The 24,677-nt window shown below is 40.9% G+C and overlaps 2 protein-coding genes across 2 annotated transcripts in view; one reads left to right on the forward strand and one right to left on the reverse strand.

Annotated features, from left to right (window-relative positions):
* The first annotated feature begins 55 nt into the window (after positions 1-55).
* LOC308285851 (uncharacterized protein) lies at positions 56-12,843 on the forward strand. The gene is made up of 3 exons (XM_080726737.1): positions 56-205; positions 1,116-1,368; positions 11,668-12,843. Exons 2-3 carry the CDS (start codon positions 1,332-1,334, stop codon positions 12,678-12,680), a joined length of 1,050 nt encoding a protein of 349 aa, XP_080582863.1. The 5' UTR covers positions 56-205; positions 1,116-1,331; the 3' UTR covers positions 12,681-12,843.
* Positions 12,844-15,529: 2,686 nt separating this feature from the next.
* Positions 15,530-24,677, reverse strand: part of lyn (LYN proto-oncogene, Src family tyrosine kinase) — a gene marked incomplete at its 5' end in the record, with an annotated part of 29,634 nt that continues 20,486 nt past the window's right edge. Inside the window, 3 exons of the mRNA XM_080725581.1 lie at positions 15,530-19,009; positions 20,255-20,386; positions 21,935-22,088. Coding sequence (XP_080581707.1) covers positions 18,807-19,009; positions 20,255-20,386; positions 21,935-22,088 — 489 coding nt within the window. The 3' untranslated portion in view covers positions 15,530-18,806. The remainder of the gene's footprint in view (positions 19,010-20,254; positions 20,387-21,934; positions 22,089-24,677) is intronic.

Genomic DNA, 24,677 nt, shown 5'->3' on the forward strand with positions numbered 1-24,677 from the left:
CCCACCTCGAGTCACCCAGGCAGCGGCCACCGCAGATCATCAGATACAATGGTTGTTCTCAACCTCAACCCGGAAATAAGCGGCGGTCGAGTTGGATTTATTGCATGCCAAAAATGTAAATGTATTTTGCAGATTGGGTGGGGTGCTGAGGGGCTCACCACCGTGGAGAATAGACTTTCAACAACGCAAAACTACCTTTGGTTTGGTGAGTACTGAGTAGTGAAGTAGTTTTGTTTATTGTGACTGAAGTTGAGCGCTCGTAGGGGCTGAGAAAACGCGGTCTATTCATTTGCCGTCCTTTAATCATTTAGCCTTGCTTGGACCCCCTGTAATGCCCTTAAAGAACCAGTGTGTGTTGTAAAAAGTACTCACATTTTATACTTAAGTAAAAGTATAAATACTATAGAACTACTCCATTACAAGTAAAAGTCCTGAATTCAAAATGTACTTGAGTAAAAGTATGAAAGTATTGGCATCAAAATGTACTTAAAGTGCCAAAAGTAAAAGTACAAAATGTCTGAAAATAGCAGATCTACAAGCTCACAACGCGTCGCATCGCGACGCGTTGTGAGCTTGTAGATCGGCTATTTTCAAATAGCCAAGGGATAAAATAAGGCTAAAGTGGTTAATATATGTTTTTTTATATTATAATGTATAACTGCAAAGTAACTAGTAGCTAAGGTTTTCAAAAAATGTAGCGAAGGAAAAGTACAATATTTGGATCCGAGATGTAGTGGAGTAGAAGTAAAAGTATTAGAAATTGGAAATACTCAAGTAAAGTACAGATACCTCAAAATTGTACTTAAGTACAGTACTTAAGTAAAATTACTTAGTTACTTTACACCACTGTAAAGAACCCTGGTGGACCACACCTTGAGAGCCTGTGATTAATACAGGATATATTTTCTGTAACGTTTTCTCTTTATATTTTATGACTCTGTAAAAGATGGACAGGGTCCTCTTACAACAGTACATGTTTATTGACAAATAATTTGGCAATACAAAATGTCTGCTGTCTCTGTCTCTCACTCTCTCACTATGTCTCTGCATCTCTGTCTCTGTCTTTCATTCTCTGCCTCACTGTGTCTCTGTTTCTGTTTATCCATTTTATCCAGGAAGCGGAGCAGAGGACTGCAGCTCACTGAACTCAAGACCACAACATGTCAGAAAGTAAAGTCAGATCCCAAACGGTCAAACCAGGCCTCAAATGTCCACCGTCAAAGTGGATCGAAGGAGATGAACTACTTGTGGGTTTTAAAAGAGAAAAGTCATCCAACAGCTTTTCAGCTACTGTGTCAGAGGAGGAACAGCTACAGGTCTACCAGTGAGCCATGCTGAAGCAGCCTGTGATAAAGTTACACAGAATAGGTGTGTCCATGTTTTATGTCCATGAAAACTTTTCTCCATCTTTTATAGAAAGCAGAATCCCTATGGGAGGTATTGCAACCCTAGTTTCATCAGATTAAAAACAATTTAAACTAGAAAAATATTGTTCCTTCGAAACAATTGTGGGCTCGCTTCAAGCCAGAAAACAATGGCTATAAAAGTACAAAATGTCAAGATCCCAGGCAGTGCTCTCTTTGACGTTACTGACGTCAAAGATTGGTCCATTTTGTTCCAAAAATTTTTTGTGCAAAAGTTGACCCGCTGGTGGCGCTATAACAGGCCAATGTAAGAAGGGTGGTATCTGTTCCTTGACCTATTGGGAATGTGCTTGCAAGATTTCACGCACATTGCAGGCTGTGTTCATGATTTGAGGTGTTTTTGGCTTTGGCCACTTTATCGCTGCTTGCAGCTATATTCATTATTATTTTTTTTGTGTGTGTGCACTTCATAGGCATATTAGATAAAGGTCCTTAGATTGTGTGTAGAATGTTTCATGCAAATTGCAAAAAAAAAAATCCTAACAGGTTTAAGCGTTTCACAAACTGCTCAAAATGATATAGCGCCCCCCTTTGGCCAATTGGGGTAAGATTGGTTTTAGTGATATTTGGACTAACACTCTACATCTTTGCCAAATGCCATGAACATGTTACTTTGCATGTATGATTTAGAGGCAGAAGAAGAATTTGCATAAAACTGCAATATTCATTGAATTTATTTTAAAAAGCATGTTTCAATTTTAAAGAAATCCGATCTGACAGATCTTTAGATATCGGTCCAAAGTTCACGTAAAAAAAGTTTTGTGCGCGTGGAGCGAAAATTCCAGAATAAAAGCGGGTTTACGCGTTTTACAAACTGCTCAATATGGCGGAAAATCGAAGGGCGGAGCTTACTTAACAACGACACAGATGTCTTCCGCTCGAGTCAAAGCACGCGTGTAACAAGTTGCATGTCTTCAAACAAAACGAGTCATGACTTATGCCCGTTTGAAGTTTGAATTTTCAAACGCTTCGTATAGCGCCCCCCTTTGGCCGATTGGAATAAAATTGGTTTCAGTGATACTTTGACTAACCCTCCACATCTTTGCCAAATGCCATGAACGTGTAACTTTGCATGTATGATTTAGAGGCCGAAGAATAATTCGCATAAAACCGCAATATTGATTGAATTATTAAAAAAATATATTTCACTTTAAAAGAAATCCGACCAGACTAGTTTGACCGTATTGGTCCAAAGTTCATGTGAAAAAAGTTTTGTGCGCGTAACGCAAAAATCCCAGGAGGAGATAGATTTTTACTGTTTTTTATATAATTAAAAATTCTGGGGGATCTAAAGGTCAGAGGTCAAAAGTCAGAGCGTAAAAGTTGTTCGGCATGAGGAGACGCATACGTGTATACAGGTTTCATGACTGTACGTATAACAGAGCATGAGCTCTATCTGTTCAAAGTTCGCACTTTCGAAGGCTTCCTACAGCGCCACCATTTGGCTGATTGCTGTAAAAAATAATAGCACACTTCGCCACTGTAAGCTGAACACATTGATATTTTTATTTTCATTTTCTGTCTAAGTATGTAGGAGTAGAAAGGAACCGAAGTTTTGAGGAGAACTTGATATGACGGTTAGATATTGTCACTAGAAAAATATTGTTCCTTCGAAACAATTGTGGGCTCGCTTCAAGCCAGAAAACAATGGCTATAAAAGTACAAAATGTCAAGATCGCAGGCAGTGCTCTCTTTGACGTTACTGACGTCAAAGATTGGTCCATTTTGTTCCAAAAATGTGTTGTGCAAAAATTTACCCGCTGGTGGCGCTATAACAGGCCAATGTAAGAAGGGTGGTATCTGTTCCTTGACCTATTGGGAATGTGCTTGCAAGATTTCACGCACATTGCAGGCTGTGTTCATGATTTGAGGTGTTTTTGGCTTTGGCCACTTTATCGCTGCTTGCAGCTATATTCATTATTATTATTTTTTTGTGTGTGTGCACTTCATAGGCATATTAGATAAATGTCCTTAGATTGTGTGTAGAATGTTTCATGCAAATTGCAAAAAAAAAAAATCCTAACGGGTTTAAGCGTTTCACAAACTGCTCAAAATGATATAGCGCCCCCCTTTGGCCAATTGGGGTAAGATTGGTTTTAGTGATATTTGGACTAACACTCTACATCTTTGCCAAATGCCATGAACATGTTACTTTGCATGTATGATTTAGAGGCAGAAGAATAATTTGCATAAAACTGCAATATTCATTGAATTTATTTAAAAAAGCATGTTTCAATTTTAAAGAAATCCGATCTGACAGATCTTTAGATATCGGTCCAAAGTTCACGTAAAAAATGTTTTGTGCACGTGGAGCGAAAATTCCAGAATAAAAGCGGGTTTACGCGTTTTACAAACTGCTCAAAATGGCGGAAAATCAAAGGGCGGAGCTTACTTAACAACGACACAGATGTCTTCCGCTTGAGTCAAAGCACGCGTGTAACAAGTTGCATGCCTTCAAACGAAACGAGTCATGACTTATGCCCGTTTGAAGTTTGAATTTTCAAACGCTTCGTATAGCGCCCCCCTTTGGCCGATTGGAATAAAATTGGTTTCAGTGATACTTTGACTAACCCTCCACATCTTTGCCAAATGCCATGAACGTGTAACTTTGCATGTATGATTTAGAGGCCGAAGAATAATTTGCATAAAACCGCAATATTGATCGAATTATTAAAAAATTATATTTCACTTTAAAAAAAATCTGGTTGATCAATCTGACCGTATTGGTCCAAAGTTCATGTGAAAAAAGTTTTGTGCACTTGACGCGAAAATCCCAGGAGGAGATAGATTTTTACTGTTTTTCATATAATTCCGAATTGTGGGAGACCTAAAGGTCAGAGGTCAAAAGTTAGAGGGTAAAAGTTGTTCGGCATGAGGAGACGCAGAAGTGTATACAGGTTTCATGGCTGTATGTATAACACAGCATGAGCTATACCTGTTCAAAGATCGCACTTTCGAAGGCTTCCTACAGCGCCACCATTTGGCCGATTGCTATAAAAAATAATAGCACACTTCGCCACTGTAAACTGAACACATTGATGTTTTTATTTTCATTTTCTCACTAAGTATGTAGGAGTAGAAAGGAACCGAAGTTTTGAGGAGAACTTGATATGACGGTTAGATATTGTCACTAGAAAAATATTGTTCCTTCGAAACAATTGTGGGCTCGCTTCAAGCCAGAAAACAATGGCTATAAAAGTACAAAATGTCAAGATCGCAGGCAGTGCTCTCTTTGACGTTACTGACGTCAACGATTGGTCCATTTTGTTCCAAAAATGTGTTGTGCAAAAGTTGACCCGCTGGTGGCGCTATAACAGGCCAATGTGAGAAGGTTGGTATCTGTTCCTTGACCTATTGGGAATGTGCTTGCAAGATTTCACGCACATCCCAGGCTGTGTTCATGATTTGAGGTGTTTTTGGCTTTGGACACTTTATCGCTGCTTGCAGCTATATTTATTATTGTTATTTTATAATTTTTTTGTGTGCACTTCATAGGCATGTTAGATAAAGGTCCTTAGATTGCGTGTAGAATGTTTCATGCAAATTGCAAAAAAAAAATCCTAGAATAAAAACGGGTTTAAGCGTTTTACAAACTGCTCAAAATTATATAGCGCCCCCCTTTGGCCATTTGGGGTAAGATTGGTTTCAGTGATATTTGAACTAACCCTCTACACTATTTTGTCATGAAAATGTGACTTTGCATGTATGTTTTAGAGGCAGAAGAATAATTTGCATAAAAATGCAATATTGTTTGAATTATTTAAAAAAGCATGTTTCAATGTTAAAGAAATCCGATCTGACAGATCTTTAGATATCGGTCCAAAGTTCACGTAAAAAAAGTTTTGTGCACGTGACGCGAAAATTCCAGAATAAAAGCGGGTTTACGCGTTTTACAAACTGCTCAAAGTGGCGGAAAATCGAAGGGCGGAGCTTACTTAACAACGACACAGATGTCTTCCGCTTGAGTCAAAGCACGCGTGTAACAAGTTGCATGTCTTCAAACGAAACGAGTCATGACTTATGCCCGTTTGAAGTTTGAATTTTCAGACGCTTCGTATAGCGCCCCCCTTTGGCCGATTGGAATAAAATTGGTTTCAGTGATACTTTGACTAACCCTCCACATCTTTGCCAAATGCCATGAACGTGTAACTTTGCATGTATGATTTAGAGGCCGAAGAATAATTTGCATAAAACCGCAATATTGATTAAATTATTAAAAAATTATATTTCACTTTAAAAAAAATCTGGTTGATCAATCTGACCGTATTGGTCCAAAGTTCATGTGAAAAAAGTTTCGTGCGCGTAACGAAAAAAACCCAGGAGGAGATAGATTTTTACTGTTTTTCATATTATTCCGAATTGTGGGAGACCTAAAGGTCAGAGGTCAAAAGTTAGAGGGTAAAAGTTGTTCGGCATGAGGAGACGCATAAGTGTATACAGGTTTCATGGCTGTATGTATAACACAGCATGAGCTATACCTGTTCAAAGTTCGCACTTTCGAAGGCTTCCTACAGCGCCACCATTTGGCCGATTGCTATAAAAAATAATAGCGCACTTCGCCACTGTAAACTGAACACATTGATGTTTTTATTTTCATTTTCTCACTAAGTATGTAGGAGTAGAAAGGAACCGAATATCCCGTCTACTGTCTGACTGACTGATAGATAAATAATGACAATATCTAAAGTGTGCTCGCCTTATAGGCGAGCCCACAACTAGAAAAATATTGTTCCTTCGAAACAATTGTGGGCTCGCTTCAAGCCAGAAAACCATGGCTATAAAAGTACAAAATGTCAAGATCGCAGGCAGTGCTCACTTTGACGTTACTGACGTCAAAGATTGGTCCATTTTGTTCCAAAAATGTGTTATGCAAAAGTTGACCCGCTGGTGGTGCTATAACAGGCCAATGTGAGAAGGGTGGTATCTGTTCCTTGACCTATTGGGAATGTGCTTGCAAGATTTCACGCACATTGCAGGCTGTGTTCATGATTTGAGGTGTTTTTGGCTTTGGCCACTTTATCGCTGCTTGCAGCTAGATTTATTATTATTATTTTATATTTTTTTTGTGTGCACTTCATAGGCATGTTAGATAAAGGTCCTTAGATTGCGTGTAGAATGTTTCATGCAAATTGCAAAAAAAATCCTAGAATAAAAACGGGTTTAAGCGTTTTACAAACTGCTCAAAATTATATAGCGCCCCCCTTTGGCCATTTGGGGTAAGATTGGTTTCAGTGATATTTGAACTAACCCTCTACACTATTTTGTCATGAAAATGTGACTTTGTATGTATGTTTTAGAGGCAGAAGAATAATTTGCATAAAACTGCAATATTGTTTGAATTATTTAAAAAAGCATGTTTCAATGTTAAAGAAATCCGATCTGACAGATCTTTAGATATCGGTCCAAAGTTCACGTAAAAAAAGTTTTGTGCACGTGACGCGAAAATTCCAGAATAAAAGCGGGTTTACGCGTTTTACAAACTGCTCAAAATGGCGGAAAATCGAAGGGCGGAGCTTACTTAACAACAACACAGATGTCTTCCGCTTGAGTCAAAGCACGCGTGTAACAAGTTGCATGTCTTCAAACGAAACGAGTCATGACTTATGCCTGTTTGAAGTTTGAATTTTCAGACGCTTCGTATAGCGCCCCCCTTTGGCCAATTGGAATAAAATTGGTTTCAGTGATACTTTGACTAACCCTCCACATCTTTGCCAAATGCCATGAACGTGTAACTTTGCATGTATGATTTAGAGGCCGAAGAATAATTTGCATAAAACCGCAACATATATTGAATTATTAAAAAATCATTATTTAACGTACAAACTTCTCACCACATAGCCTGTGTAGATATAGGTTCAAAGTTCATGTGAAAAAAAGTTTCGTGCACTTGACGCGAAAATCCCAGGAGGAGATAGATTTTTACTGTTTTTCATATAATTCCGAATTGTGGGAGACCTAAAGGTCAGAGGTCAAAAGTTAGAGGGTAAAAGTTGTTCGGCATGAGGAGACGCATACGTGTATACAGGTTTCATGGCTGTACCTAAAACACAGCATGAGCTATACCTGTTCAAAGATCGCACTTTCGAAGGCTTCCTACAGCGCCACCATTTGGCCGATTGCTATAGAAAATGATAGCACACTTCGCCACTGTAAACTGAACACATTGATGTTTTTATTTTCATTTTCTCACTAAGTATGTAGGAGTAGAAAGGAACCAAAAATCCCGTCTACTTACTAGATAAACAAATAAATAAACTAGAATTGACAGAGTCAATTTTGACAAGTGTGCCTGCAGTGCAGCTCGCTAAATGCGCGACCTCGTGCAGCGGTTCGGACCGTGAGACCATCCGCCGAGTCGTCTGCGTTTCATTGTGAGAGGGTCGTTCCCCGTGAAAAACGCGTTTTGGCCCGAAAGGGTTACGTTTCGCGCGCTTGTGACGCCCCCTACGGGTCGAAGTGGAAATGCTTTACGGGATACGTAGAGTATGCCACCCCCGACCTTTAAGTGAAATTCGGTGTTGACCCGACCTTTTGTTTGTTATTTATGGCTATTGTTTGCGAAACGGGCCCCTCCCGCTAACTTTGGAATCGCGTTACGGACGAACGGTAAGGACTATCGAAATATCCCTTGAATAGGTTCATCGGGTGGGTTCATAGATCATGTGTACCGCTTTTTGTGACATTTGAAGAAAATATGTTGTAAAAGGAGCAAAAAGTGTGTTTTGGAGAAAATGCAAGATGGCGGAAAATCTAGCCCTACGCAAATGGGCGGGGCCTATATGGGGAGATGCGTCTTGACCCAAGGAATCCAGGGAAAAAATAATTTTCATTTTCCGATCTACGGTTCAAGAGTTACGAGGCAAGTGGTCCGTTATAGCGCCACCATGTGGCCGAGTGGAAATGCTTTTGGGGATTCGTTGAGTATGCCACCCCTGACCTTTGGTTGAAATTCAGTGTTGACTCGACGTTTTGTTTGTGATTTATGGCTATTGTTTGCGAAACGGGCTCCTCCCACTAACTTTAGAAGCGCGTTACGAACGAACGATATGGACTATCAAAATATCCCTTGAGTATGTTCATTGTAAGGGTTCATAGATCATGTGTACCGCTTTTTGTGCCATTTGAAGAAAATATGTTGTAAAAGGAGCAAAAAGTGTGTTTTGGAGAAAATGCAAGATGGCGGAAAATCTATCCTGGCGCAAATGGGCGTGGCCTATATGGGGAGATGCGTCATGACCCAAGGAATCCAGGGAAAAAAGATTTTTAATTTTCCGACCTATGGTTCAAGAGTTACAGGCCAAAAGGTAAAGTGGGCTGTTATAGCGCCACCATGAGGCCAAAATACACTATTATTTTTTATTTAATCCTTGACATCATTATGAACCTCCTCTCCAAGTCTTGAAACTGTAGCCCCTATGGTTTGCGAGAGAAAAATAATTGAATGCGATTCCCATTATAAGTCAATGGGGAAAATTAATTCACTAATAAATTCATATCAATTAAACTATAGTACCTTTCTCTTAGCAAGTTGATAGCACACGATTCCCGCGTAAGCCGGTCGATTTGACATATGGCGCGAGTGTGTGGTGCAAAAACTGTGGGAGGAGTAGCGTGCCAAACTTTGGGGAAAAGTATGGACAGACTTAAGTAAATATGAGCGATAACAATAAGTCTGCCCATGCTATGCATAGGCACACTTAATAAATAATGACAATATCTAAAGTGTGCTCGCCAGGTACTGGCGAGCCCACAACTAGAAAAATATTGTTCCTTCGAAACAATTGTGGGCTCGCTTCAAGCCAGAAAACAATGGCTATAAAAGTACAAAATGTCAAGATCGCAGGCAGTGCTCTCTTTGACGTTACTGACGTCAACGATTGGTCCATTTTGTTCCAAAAATGTGTTGTGCAAAAGTTGACCCGCTGGTGGCGCTATAACAGGCCAATGTAAGAAGGGTGGTATCTGTTCCTTGACCTATTGGGAATGTGCTTGCAAGATTTCACGCACATTGCAGGCTGTGTTCATGATTTGAGGTGTTTTTGGCTTTGGCCACTTTATCGCTGCTTGCAGCTATATTCATTATTATAATTTTTTTGTGTGTGTGCACTTCATAGGCATATTAGATAAAGGTCCTTAGATTGTGTGTAGAATGTTTCATGCAAATTGCAAAAAAAAAAATCCTAACGGGTTTAAGCGTTTCACAAACTGCTCAAAATGATATACCGCCCCCCTTTGGCCAATTGGGGTAAGATTGGTTTTAGTGATATTTGGACTAACACTCTACATCTTTGCCAAATGCCATGAACATGTTACTTTGCATGTATGATTTAGAGGCAAAAGAATAATTTGCATAAAACTGCAATATTCATTGAATTTATTTAAAAAAGCATGTTTCAATTTTAAAGAAATCCGATCTGACAGATCTTTAGATATCGGTCCAAAGTTCACGTAAAAAAAGTTTTGTGCACGTGGAGCGAAAATTCCAGAATAAAAGCGGGTTTACGCGTTTTACAAACTGCTCAATATGGCGGAAAATCGAAGGGCGGAGCTTACTTAACAACGACACAGATGTCTTCCGCTCGAGTCAAAGCACGCGTGTAACAAGTTGCATGTCTTCAAACAAAACGAGTCATGACTTATGCCCGTTTGAAGTTTGAATTTTCAAACGCTTCGTATAGCGCCCCCCTTTGGCCGATTGGAATAAAATTGGTTTCAGTGATACTTTGACTAACCCTCCACATCTTTGCCAAATGCCATGAACGTGTAACTTTGCATGTATGATTTAGAGGCCGAAGAATAATTTGCATAAAACCGCAATATTGATTGAATTATTAAAAAATTATATTTCACTTTAAAAAAAATCTGGTTGATCAATCTGACCGTATTGGTCCAAAGTTCATGTGAAAAAAGTTTTGTGCACTTGATGCGAAAATCCCAGGAGGAGATAGATTTTTACTGTTTTTCATATAATTCCGAATTGTGGGAGACCTAAAGGTCAGAGGTCAAAAGTTAGAGGGTAAAAGTTGTTCGGCATGAGGAGACGCATAAGTGTATACAGGTTTCATGGCTGTACCTAAAACACAGCATGAGCTATACCTGTTCAAAGTTCACACTTTCGAAGGCTTCCTACAGCGCCACCATTTGGCCGATTGCTATAATAAATAATAGCACACTTCGCCAGCTGAACACATTGATGTTTTTATTTTCATTTTCTCACTAAGTATGTAGGAGTAGAAAGGAACCGAAGATCCCGTCTACTGATAGATAAATAAACAAATAAATAATGACAATATCTAAAGTGTGCTCGCCTTATAGGCGAGCCCACAATAAATAATGACAATATCTAAAGTGTGCTCGCCTTATAGGCGAGCCCACAACTAATCATCTTCTGAAACAAGGCTAAATAGCATAGGTTCAATGGGAGGAGGGGCCAACTTGTCGGACGGGTGGATTCAGCTGCGCTGTGGTCCAATCATCACAGTATAGGGGAGGTTGTTTTGGCAAAAGGCTGTAAGTGTTTGTCGGGGGGGGGGGGGGGGGGGGTCTACAATCACCTCTCTTAGAAGTGATTTGTTGAAGTGGTAGGCATCTTTTATTTGACATATGAAATGTGTGTATATATATATATATATATATATAAATGATAGCAACCGCATATGCTGTCCAATGGCCAATTTGTGCCTGGCAGTTGCTGTTGCTGTCCCTACAGTATATAAAACGGGGACTGCCCTTAAGTCTGAAGGTTCATTAGTCCGAAGGTTCATTAGTCCGAAGGTTCATTAGTCCGAATTTAGTTAGGGTTACTGAGGTTAGGGTTAGGGTTAGAGTTAGGCATAGTATTCTTAACAAATTCGCACTAATGAACCTTCGGACTAATGAACCTTCGGACCAATGCCATGGCACCTATAAAACAATCCCACCCAGTGTGAAGTGAGCGGTGCTTTTTATGAGTTAATTTCGTTAAGCGTCCCGCAAAGTGTGGGACATACATACGTACAGACAAAGCCAGTTGTAGGAGCGCTTAGCAGTGCTCAAAATATATTAATATATTTTATAATATAAATGTATTTACTGTATATATTTTTAGAGCCTCTTGCTTGTATGTAAGAGAGACTCAATGACTAGAAAGACATGAGTACAGAGGTGCTTTTACATTTAGAACATTTTCAGTTGGTGATGCAACACAGCTTACATCATGTTATTTCAAAAGATGTTATGATTGTTTTCTCTCTCCTCATTGAAGATGTATTTCCTGCCCAACTGCCACTGACGAAACATACCGACAGCAGAAACTGTCATCTCAAACGTCACCAGATAATTCATACGGGAGAGAAGCCCTACACCTGTGACCAGTGTGGGAAACGATTCAGCAGGAGCAGTCATCTCAAAGTTCACACGATAATTCATACGGGACAGAAGCACTACCGCTGTGACCAGTGTGGGACCAGGTTCACCCTGAGCAGTAGTCTCAAACGTCACCAGATAATTCATAGAGTAGAGAAGCCCTACACCTGTGACCAGTGTGGGAAACGATTCCGCAGGAGCGGTTATCTCAAAGATCACACAGTAATTCATACAGGACAGAAGCCCTACTGCTGTGACCAGTGTGGGAAAGGGTTCTGCACAAACAGTGCTCTAAAAGATCACAAGAGAACTCATACAGGACAGAAACCCTACCACTGTGACCAGTGTGGGAAAGGGTTCCGCACAAACAGTGCTCTAAAAAAACACCAGATAATTCATACAGGAGAGAAACCCTACCGCTGTGACCAGTGTGGGAAAGGATTAAGCTCAAACTGGGGTTTAAAAAATCACCAGAGAACTCATACGGGAGAGAAACCCTACTACTGTGACCAGTGTGGGACCAGGTTCAGCGAGAGAAATACTCTAAAAAGACACCAGAGAATTCATACAGGGGAGAAGCCCTACACCTGTGACCAGTGTGGGAAAAGGTTCAGCAGAAACGGTGAACTAAAAGAACACCAGAAGAGTCATACAGGGGAGAAGCCCTACTCCTGTGACCAGTGTGGGAAAAGGTTCAGCGCGAGTGGTAGTCTCAAACATCACCAGAGATCAATTCATACAGGAGAGCGGCCCTACCGCTGTGACCAGTGTGGGAAAGGGTTCACCAAGAGGAGTACTCTCAATGTTCACCGGAGGATTCATACAGGAGAGAAACCCTATCACTGTCACCAGTGTGGGACTAGTTTCAGGAGGGCCGGTGCTCTCAAACGTCACCAGAGAACTGAACATTGAGGAGAGAAGACCTACCACAGAGGAGAGAAGACCTTCACTTCACACAGAGGAGGGAAGAGCTTCACTGTAAAGCAGGGGTCTTCAACGTTTTCAGGCCAAGGACCCCTTAGTTGAGAGAGAGATGCCTCTCAACTAACCTGTTCATAGATTCCATATAGTTTAATTGTTTGACAGCACAATCATCAGTGTATTTTGGATTCATGTCAATTTGTGTTTTCAGATATTTAACCAATTGAACCACCAATACTTAATAAACTTGACCTTTCACTCTGTACTTAGACTGCTCTTTTTCCACTCTATACCTCTTGCCGAAAATAGCCGATCTACAAGCTCACAACGCCTTGCAGCGCGAGGCGTTGTGAGCTTGTAGATCTGCTATTTTTGTCTAAAGTTCTCAGAATATGGATGCTAGGGTTCAAGTGGTTAATATAGAAAAGGGGGAAACAAAGGTTTCTAACACACAAAGATTTGGAGGACTCCCTTTAGTAACTCTGAGGACCCCCTAGGGCTCCCAGACCCCCTGTTGAAGACCCCTGCTGTAAAGTGTAAAGTGCTTCCCTTTGCCTCTGATGCCCAAAGTGCCCTTTTTTTAAAAAGTGTTTTATCCCACAATTTTTGTAACCCATTTTTTCCACCCAGTGTTAATTATCGAATATAATCCTGGGTGTTACACTCCCTCTGCCAACCTGGGGAGAGCAACGGACTGACCTCATGCTTCCTTCTATGCATGAGTCCAAGCCGCTTCTTTTCACCTAACAGGGGGGAGTTTCCCCGGTTGTACATGGCGGGTGGAAGAAACATCCATCAGGCGCCCCGGCTGGCCAGGGGGGGCAGTATAGAAACCAGTATTACTGCAAGTTTTAACTTGTGGTTGAATATATTTTGTCTAGCTTTGCTGCTGTTACATGTTACAGTTACTAGTTACTTTATATATTTTGATTATTATTACAAAACATTCATTAACCACTTCAACCCTAGGCTACAGTATATACATTTTCAAATGGCCATTGAAAATGGCTGATCTACAAGCTCACAATGCGTTGCTGCGATGCGATGCATTGTGCTTCAATTGCTTCAAGAATAAACGCAAGGTACGCGCGGCACGCTGAAAGCTGCGCAAGACCTAGCCCTGAAACATGACGGTCGTATGACACGGCCTTCATGCCTCCACATCAACCTGGTGTCGAGTGGGGTAACAGTATTTCTGTTCTACATTGCAGTATTGATAGTGCTTTTTTCCACCATCGGTAGTAGGCTACACGTTTTCTGCCAGAACCTTCAAATGGATATGAAACCACTTTGACAGCTGACCCCAAGTCGCAATAATTAATTATTGGGTGAGTACAAACGGAGCACTTACAACCTTTCACCGCGAGAGGGCATGTGAGTGATGGCTGTGCAGGCTGTATAGAGGGTATGCGCATGACATCATCAGCATACCCGGAAGTTATGCGGGAACGCCTACTGAGTGGCAAAAAATACTTTCTGGCCTTGACAGCTCATACATCCAAACATATCCTATCTGATTGCATTAAACAACGTTAAACTCACTTTGTCACTCGATTTAACATTAGTACAAAAGACTCTGCATATAAACAATCCATAGTGCTTTCTTGGATTTAAATCCTTGTATCTGAACTGTACTCTCTTGTGCTTTTCCTATGCGAACTGCGAATAAAGTATTCAATCAAGCTCTACTCATCTGTCAAATAATAAGAAGTGTGTGTGTTTAGGCTATATGTCTCTGTCTAAGAATGTGTTATTGTCTGTAGGGGTCCTTGTAAGAAACAAACAATGTATATCGTTTTTTTAATTGATCAAAATGACATTTATTTTTAATAAAAAATGTACATTAATTCAAACATTTGCATAATCAAACCGTAAGAAAACATATAGATATATAGATATAAAAAGCTAAATTAAATGTACAGCTTGAAGAATCTTTCACATTTATCATAGCAGACATTTTGATATAATTCTGTTATTATAGACTTATTCAAATATTAAAACTACAGCTTACATTTATGTAGCCTCATACATTTTAAAAAGCACTGTTAGGCATACGCACTGCTGCCACCATCTGGCGGAGTCAGGTTATCGTTTAGGCTCAGCTAACACCAAACCTACAGTACCTTTATTAAAAGAACAACATAGCATTGAACATTATTTACCACACACTATAAACAGGCTGTGGAATTACAGTAGGCTATATATTTAACAAAAATGAAAGGAAATGAAACGGCTCAGTGAAATTGAAGGATTTGTACACTTCCTAAATTGAAAAAGAAAAACAAACAGTTGAAATGCACACCAGTAGGAGTCGTTACATCACTTCAATATGAAGTTGAATTTAAAAGTGACCAACCCTTCACTTGTTAAAGTGATCCCTGACTAATACGACAAATAAGTCTTAATACATTATAATTGTCCTCTATAACTAAATTAAAAACCCCTTAAATATTTTATTTCTTCTAGAAATAGCTAATCTTTCACTCAGTAGGGCGTGATTATGTATCCCACTGGGAAAGATGGATAACCACGCCCCCGGGCTCATTTTGAGCTTGTGATTGGCTGAACCGGACGTAGGGAGCGCTCCGTTGTAGTCACTTGGACTGCGCGAGGTGCACCAAACCCCAATTATCATGGCGTTTATCGTGCGCTTGCCCAGGCCTTACGGCCTGGGCATAAATAGAACGATTGCATTCACCACGGCTTCGTAACTCCCTGGCCCGCTCTTCGCGGCCACTCGCGCCTGGGCGCTCGGGGGCGAAGAGCAGGACCAAGGTCCGCTCTGGCCTTCGCGCCGCTTGCAATGTCGTGGACAATAACTGTGAAAACAAGCGCTCTATGCCGTTTCCATCCATCTTTCCAGTGGGATCCATAATCACGCCTCAGTAGGGGAAATGCCTGTCGCAAGTTGATGTCATAAATGTCATGTGTCATTTTTATGGCATGCATGTGCAAAAAAACAAAACACAAACACATTTGAAATATTGATTTGATGCTCATATTAACCATAGATTAGGAAGTATTAAGTTTGTTTTTATTTTCACATGCATGCCATAAATTCCATAGGGATAGATCGCACTTGACATTTATGACATCATCAACTTGCGACGGGCATTTCCCCTATTGAGTGAAAGATTAGCTATTTCTAGAAGAAATAAAATAATTGAGGTGTTTTTAATTTTACATTGTAGTTATAGAGGACAATTATAATGTATTAAGGCATATTTGTCGTATTAGTCAGGGATCACTTTAATAAAAACAAGACTGAAATCACAAAAAATCATTTAATCTACTAATCTAAGCTATACCATCTTCAGCGAATGATCAATTTCAAAGATGGATATTGTTAGAACAATTCATGAAATGTTTACCATCTACTTAAACAAATAAACAAACTGACGAACAAAAACAATGTTAATATTTTTTGTAACTCTCTTATTAACCAGTCTGCAGTTATGGCCTGTCTGTGTCAGTGGAGAAATGTATTTGATGATTGTGAATTGGTAAATACAAATTATTAAGACGATGATGGTAATGACTTTCTGTTTGCTAATAGCGTTTACCTTTTTCCTTCTGTACTGTAATTGTATTCTTAAATAATTTTTCTTTTCATTTTTTCTTTTTAGTTCTACATGTTTTTTGTATTCAAACTTTAATAATATATTATTTGCACAGCCTTAATGCTCTGTGTCTCTCTTAATATCTTAGTGGTTCACGTAAAGCACTTTGAAATGCCTAGTTGAAATGGGCTATATACAAATGAACTTGCGTTTGCCTTGACTTGCTGTCAAACGTGATACAAGACATGTATTACTGTATAGGATGACCTGGTATATGCTCAGAAGTGCCACACAGTGCCCAACATTTCTGCTGTTCACCTTTTAACGTAGAACTCAGTTGAGTTCTTCTGTGAGCTCATTTGAGGGGACTGGTCTGTTGAACAGCTACAGAACTCTGTGCTTCATCTTGAGTCAGTAGTTCTGTCCGGTTCAACTACAAAATGACGTCACTCACATCTTCTGAAAAAGCCTAGCTGCACGTCCGAAAGTGGGAACCCTAGCTGCACATCCGAAAGTTGGAACTCTCTGGCGAAAAGTTCGGTGGTCGGAGACAGTATGGACAGGCCTTTATAAGGCATAAGAGCTGGTACTTAAGACAATCAAAATACAGCCCTCTGTGTTCATCATTACACTATGCGTCCTTTATTCTGTGTAGAAAGCATTTTTAGGCTGCAACTGGAATCAGTCCCACTATAGCAGTATTCCAACAAACCTGCCTTTCTTTGAAATGTCAAAGGTTGAGTTTACATTACTGCCACAAAAGCCTTTAATAATTTGAGTCTTTCCTAATATAAATGTTTGCTAAGGGTAGGGTTGGGAGGCTAGGTTTGTTTGTTTGTTTCAAATGGACCCATACAGGTCTGTAACTCAAGAGAGTGTACAAATGGAACCGCATGGACCCATTCCCGTTCCATTTGTACACACTCAGAGTTATGGTGGTCCTTGAAATTGTAAAAGGTTGAGAACCACGGTTATTGTAATATAATTGTATAGCAGATGTGAAGTCCACACATAACCAGCATCTGACGGTGGGATGAGAACCGGTGCGTTTTTCCGTATCCCAACCCTGAGACTGTTCTTTCTAACTCCCAACCATTATTTTATGCTTTAACTATTAAAAAAATAGCAGATATACAAGCTCACTGCGAGCTTGTAGATCTGCTATTTTAGAGAAATCTCAAATATTTGCTTCTGGGGGGTCCCTGATACATAATATTTCGAGATGTGGGTCGACGGCCAAATTATAAATATAATTATAGGGGTCCTTGACATGAAAAGGTTTGATAACCACTGATATAGAAACATGCGTTTTTCAAAAAACTTTTTCAAGATGTTTCAAAAATAGTAGATCTATAAGCTCGAAGCGTGGCCCTGTGAGATTGTATATCTGCTATTTTTTAATTGCGACCGAAGGTCGCAGTTTAGTATGAGGAACGGCACATCATGTCTCCATCCGTCCGGGCGTCTGTCCGGGTACGCTTTTTTACGGTATATGGATTTGCCGCTCTGACATCACTGTGATGTCAGGGGAACCACACTAAGGCCCTCCACAGATGACAAGACTTTGTGCACGATGTTGTGGGATTTGAGGAATTTATGACCTTGACGATAAACAGCCCAAAATCGCTCATGGTGCACAGTTTTTTGCGTAGTGTGAAAAGCCTGGCGATTATGTTAATAGGCTTTTTACAACCCTTTTTACAACCCTCCCGACGGTAGAAAATATCTGACATTAACCAAAAGTTTGAAAATCAGCGCACAGCGGGGTACAACTCTTGTAGTTGAAACGGCTAGTCAAGATATCTCTCCAGAGTTTTGATAAATAAACACCTGGTGCCGGTGCAGTGCACAATAGGAAGCCACGATGCACCCGCAGCACGGCAGCAGGCAGCTGTGCAGCAACATGGAAATATTTATCCACTGCCGTTTCCGTTATCCGGCATTTACCGGCCATTGACCGTTAAAATGTTTAATTGGCCGTTAAATATAAAGACCGCCGGCCACCGTGGCCGGTTGGGGAAATGCTGTTAGGCTATTTAATCATTTAAGCTTATTAATAATATTATTTTCATAAATAGAACCTACCAGGGAATGCCCATATAATTGGCCACATACCACACTAACAGAATCCATATATGGCCAAGACAGATGGCCATGACAGCCCATATCTGTGTGGCTGGTTCTACAGACAGGGATCTCCATATATGGGCATAAAAGGGATTGTATGTATGATGTCAGATGTCACAGACGTCATAGGACTTTCACCTGTTTGAGCATGTTTGGGGTCTCACAGCATATCTCCATATACAGTAGTAGTACATGGATCTCCATATATGGGTACCAGGGGTCTCCATGTATGGGTAACTGGTCCCATATACATCACTGGCCAGATGGCCAAGACATGGCGCAACCTCTCCCTTTAGGGCGAGGTCGCTTGTCGCCCTGAGGCGTCTTACTGGTAGTTAAAGCATAAAATAATGGTTAAAGTGGTTCAAATCAAAAAGTGACACAGATTTGCGTTCCAGGTCTTAATGGCTTAACCTCCCCCCATCCAGTCCTAGGGCTGCTGCTGGTACTGTCCCTCTGTGGCGGTGTTGAAGTCGTCCAGGACACTCTGGAGGAAGTCGAAGGTGGGCCGGTCGTCCGGCTTGTTCTTCCAGCAGGTGGTCATGACCTCGTACAGCTCGGCGGGACAGCTCTCCGGCCGCGGCATGCGGTAGCCGCGCTGCACCGACGCCATCACCTCTCCGTTGCTCATACCTTTAGTTTAGGGGGATTCACGGCAGAATGACATGGGAGATGAAGGCCTGTGTATTATGCAAGATGTATATCGTCGTTGTCGGGTGGAAACCTTGTATGTCCAAAACCGTTTGTTTTGTTTTTATCATTTAAAAAACGAATGATTTAAGTAGCTGATCTACAAGCACACAACGCCTCGCACCGCGAGGCGTTGTGTGCTTGTAGATCGGCTGTTTTCACTAGTTTTGTGCGGCAGTCTTGCACGATGAAGCAGGGCTTAATTTACTTTACGAAGAAACTAATATTTGAAACTTGGAGATACAAGGTTTCTGTCTGACAGTGACAATAGTGGCACATAACACACATGCGGTCACAGTAAAAGTAAAAATAATAATAATGTGACACAGACGCTGTCTGAAAGATGTATAGAGGGGTCATCCTACCCGAAAGTTATTCGGGAACGCCTACTGAGTGGCAGAAAAACGACTTTCTGGCCTTGACAGCCCATAAATCCAAACAGAAAAGTCCTATCTGATTACATTAAACAACGTTAAACTCACTTTACCACTTGATTTGCCATCACTTTATGCATGCCCATACCCTCTATAGTTAAACCAAACCATTGTATCCCAAACACTGAGTCGGGACCCATTTGTGGGTCGTGGACATATCTTTTCGTGGGTTGCGGTGAGTAAATGTCCCTTTTTTGTTTCCTACATTTTGTCTTTAATTATTATTATTATAAAATAATTCCTGCATTTTGTTCAAAATGTTTCATGACTTAAAAACAATTTATTATTTTATATATATATAAAAGTATTGAAAATAGCTGATCTACATAATGCACTGTGAGCTTCCTTCACTAGTTTGGGTCCCGGGGAAATATCAAACTTCTTTTTTGGGTCTCGAGTGGCGTCAGTTCAGCAAAAGCATAAACATTCGCGCGCATGCAAGACACCAGTCATGTTGCCATACCGTAGCAACAGGCATGATTAATTTATTTTAAGAAGTAAATCCCCCCCCCCCCCCCCCCCCAGCCAAGGTATGGCAGCCATACCCAAGCCTCTGACTGGGTTAAAAAGGTCTAGTGCAGTATACACTTTTGACCAGTAGAAGGCAGCACGCAACTGTTTAATGCTTTGTTATAGCATAGTTGTAAGTACTACAAGTTGAGTAGACCTATAACTATTAACTTCAGTACCACATAGCAGCATTTGAGGAAGATGTGATGATATAAAAACCCATAAAGTCCAGTTAATCAGTCACCTGGGTAGGGGATCTTCCCGTAGGTGACAATCTCATAGAGCAGCACTCCAAACGACCACATGTCCGACTTGATGGTGAACGAGCCGTAGTTGATGGCCTCCGGGGCGGTCCACTTAATGGGAAACTTGGCTCCTGAAAAAGCACACACACACACACACACACACACACACACACACACACACACACACACACACACACACACACACACACACACACACACACACACACACACACACACACACACACACACACACACACACACACACACGCAGACACTGTGAGATTTCGCATTGCTTATAAAATGAGGTGAAAGAGTTAGGGAAGTTTGCGCTCTAAACTCAAGGCTTACTATAGGGCTGAACACAGGTGCGAGGCTGCGAGCAGGAAGCCAGCATGAATGTCCATAAACAACAAAAGCCTGTGCTCACTGAAATATGAAAACAGAGGCTCTTTAAGATGCCAAAAAATAGTCATTTACTTACTAAAGTGCATAAAGTGAGTAAGTGACACGGAGAGTGGATGTTTCAGTCCTCAGACCATCATCAACACTCACTTCTTGCACTTTTGTAAGTAAATGTGCTAGCCTTTTCGCTGTTTATGATAAAATGAGGTGACAATATTTAGGCAAAAAGCTTTGTTGTTTTGACAGCTTATCATTATCGTATGATCGTGTCGCAAAATAGCCGATCTATAAGCCCACCACAGCACATTGTTGTGGCGGGCTTATTGCGTTTATTGTCTTCTGTGACTGGTCAACTCACACAGTGACTGGTCATATACAGTGACATGAATCTTGACCTCAATTTGCCATTTACAAGGAAATGGCATTCTTGGATTGTCATTTATCAAAGGGACTCGGTTTCCTAAGTGGGTCCCCTTGATAATGGTAATATGACGTTTGCATGGAATTTACAATGATGACAGATCCATCCCGGGAAAGCCTGTGAAAATCCTGTCTGATTCATTCCCTCTATGTTCCTGTGTTTCAGGAATCCATGAAGTCACAAAAGAAAGACAGGATAAGACGAGTCATCATGGGAATAAACCCATGGAAACAGCTCATACAATGAATGAGCTATTACAGGAGTAGACAGGCACATACGCACGCACGCATCGACGCACGCATCGACGCACGCAGACAGTTTTCTTTAAAGAGGGACAGAGTTGTCATCTATAGGTAATTCCACACATGCTCTCACACATTAGCCAGTGATGGAAGAGGTACTCAAATGTTTTACTTGAGTAAAAGTATCAATACCACCATGTATAAATACTCTTTTACAAGTAAAAGTCTGGTATTGAAAATGTAATTGAGTAAAAGTACAAAAGTATTTCCAGTAAAGTAAAAGAAATACATCAAAATGTTATTTAAGTACAGTACTTGAGTAAATGTACTTAGTTACTTTCCACCACGTATGCCTCTTTCTCTCCATCTCTCTCTCTCTCACACAACACACACACGCGCACGCACGCACGCACACGCACGCACGCACACGCGCACACACACACACGCACACGCACACGTGCACACACACACACACACACACACACACACACACACACACACACACACACACACACACACACACACACACACACACACACACACACACACACACACGCACACACACACACACACACACACACACACACACACACACACACACGGTGCGGACCTACCCTCTCTGGCAGTGTACTGGTCATCCTCTATGACCCTGGCCAGTCCGAAGTCGGCTATCTTGCACAGGAGGCTCTCGGACACCAGGACGTTGGCTGCTCTCAGGTCTCTGTGTATGTAGTTCTTCTTCTCTATGTACGCCATGCCCTCTGCTATCTGAGACCACACACACACACACACACACACACACACACACACACACACACACACACACACACACACACACACACACACACACACACACACACACACACACACACACACACACACACACACACACTGCTTTATAGTTGGCCAATCCCACCAGCGTGTGTCAGGGGTCATCAATATGTCTGTCCGTACAAGGACAAATGTGTCCATGGCAAAGACTTAGTCTGGGATCACTTCACTTTTCGGGGTTGTAACCGGTCTGGAGCGGAAACCACAACACGTCATGTTGTAGTACTCAAAGGACTACAATTTGCTGGAACTATCAAACCGGATTCAGTTTTAACCCAAAATATTCCCCTGCGCTCAAGGACATACTTTTAGGGCCTACCTAATAAACTCCTTGATGCGGAGTAGTTTTGCTTTTGAAAAAATCGTTTGGTATAAGCATCTTTTAGTCCAACTGTTAGCGACTGGCAAGACTACACTAGGCTACTCAAGCATTTTAATAGGGATTGGGGAAACAAACGGGGGGAACCAAATCAATGCTTCTTCTAGTGGTTTCCGTGCTTTAGGCAGAAACCAAACGGCCTGTTGTGAACGAACAGGCGAGGTTAGCAAAGACTTGGTCTTGTCCTTGTTACATTTTATATTTACATATATTTATTATATAATGTTCTTATTTTGATCATAATACCCAATTACTAAATGTCAAGTCTCCCGGTTTTCCTCAGAATATGTATTCCAACTAGTACTATAGTGGTATTCAAAGAATCTATTTGGTTTTCAAAGAATTTATTTGCAAGGGGCCATTTCCACCAGCAAAGAACCGGTTCCAGAACCAGTGCCGGTTCAACCTTCTTGGAACCTTGGTTCGTTCTTGCGAACCGGCTTGCGTTCCCACCAGATTGAACCATGATTGAACCAGAGGAACCAAGGATTTTGTGGTTCCCGTTCGGAACCAACTTTTACGGTTCAGAACCAACACCAGTTCTCGGTGGAAAAGCTCACCTCTGGTTCATCCCATAGGCTGGAGAAAGAACCAGAACCGGTTCTTTGCCGGTGGAAAAGGCCCTTCAGAGTGTTCAAATGGAACCAAATGAACCTGCAAGGGTCCATTTGGTTCCATTTGAACACTCCCAGAGTTACAGACCTGTTATAGTCATTCAGGGCTAGCACATTGTGTTTCTGGTCATATTATTGTCCACTAATTTTGTCAAGCCAACATGGCGATGACCCCTGGTGACCCCTTGTGTGTATGTGTAAATCTGTTAGAGGTGATTAGTCAGCTTCCGTATAACCCCTATGGCTAATACGGCGGCTGACCAATCAGCAAAGCCATACTGTATGTTCCCTACGGTTGGACAACAGCTTGCCCAATCAAAGTGCTGTGTACCATTCTTTGAGACACAAATACGGGTATTTCGGGGGCTTGGCCGAATTCGCTATTCCTTCGCTGGGTGAAACAACACAACTTTCACATACCATTGGAATTGCATTAGGGAACGTACACATTGTTACATTTTATATGGGTGTATTTTGTCATAGGATAACATATGGTGAAGTATTGAAGTATTGGGTAATTGCAATAACTACCGGTCTCGTGAAAAATGAAAACGGAACCTCCAAACATTCTAAACTTTCCGCAATTCTGACAATAATCATATGCTTTTCATTTCCTTTTGCCGGGCCAAACAAGGGAACCATGTGACGTTGATCCCCATCCCCTTCCCCTATTCGTTCATACTAGGACACAGAATAATAGCTGTGTAGAAGAAAGCATTTTCAGCTGCCAGCACGTTTCTGAACCGTTCTAATGGTAAAGACACGTTAGGAGCTTCTCCCCCAGCGCTGCACTGTGTGTTTCAGCGCTCTCACTGCATTTTCCTTTTTCTTACTTCTTAGTAGGGCATTCACCAACTATTAGAATATTCGGATATCAAAGTCACTATTCGTCGTTGTTCACCAAAGTCGAATATTCGCTTATTTTAATTTTTGTATTGTTTTCTCTTTAAAAAAATATATAGTTTATAAAGCTTGGCTAGATAGGAAATCATAAGAATGAGTTGTCAAAACTTTTTAGGCTGTGACCCCCAAAATAAACATATTTGAACTGGGGACCCCCACCCTGACAAGCACTTGGAATTGTAGGTATTACATTTAATGTGACTCAGTTTCTCAGATAAATATTGTGAAAATAGCAGATCTATGTTGCGAGGCGTTGTGAGCATGTAGATCGGCTATTTTCACAATGTTCGCCTCTTGCTTACTTAATATTTGACAGTTTGGCCAGTCCTGTTGAATATTCGACTATTCGAATACTTTGAGGTCGAATAATTAGAATACTAAAAATCACTATTCGTGAATGCCCTACTTAAACTTGTAACCTTAAACTGCTGTGCTGCCTCTGGGCAACTGATTTTCCCTCTTGGGATAATAAAGGTATCTATCTATCTATCTATCTATGGGGTATTCTTGTCATTTGTTGTGAAAAAATATTTCCAAGAATACATCCTCTTTCATCCTCTCAATAGGAAGTGCAACTACAACATTTGCCAATCTTGTACAAGAAATGTTATTATTATTTGTATAATTATA

This window comes from Nannobrachium achirus, assembly GCF_963921795.1.
Source record: "Nannobrachium achirus genome assembly, chromosome: 5".
In the NCBI taxonomy this organism is placed as follows: domain Eukaryota; kingdom Metazoa; phylum Chordata; class Actinopteri; order Myctophiformes; family Myctophidae; genus Nannobrachium; species Nannobrachium achirus.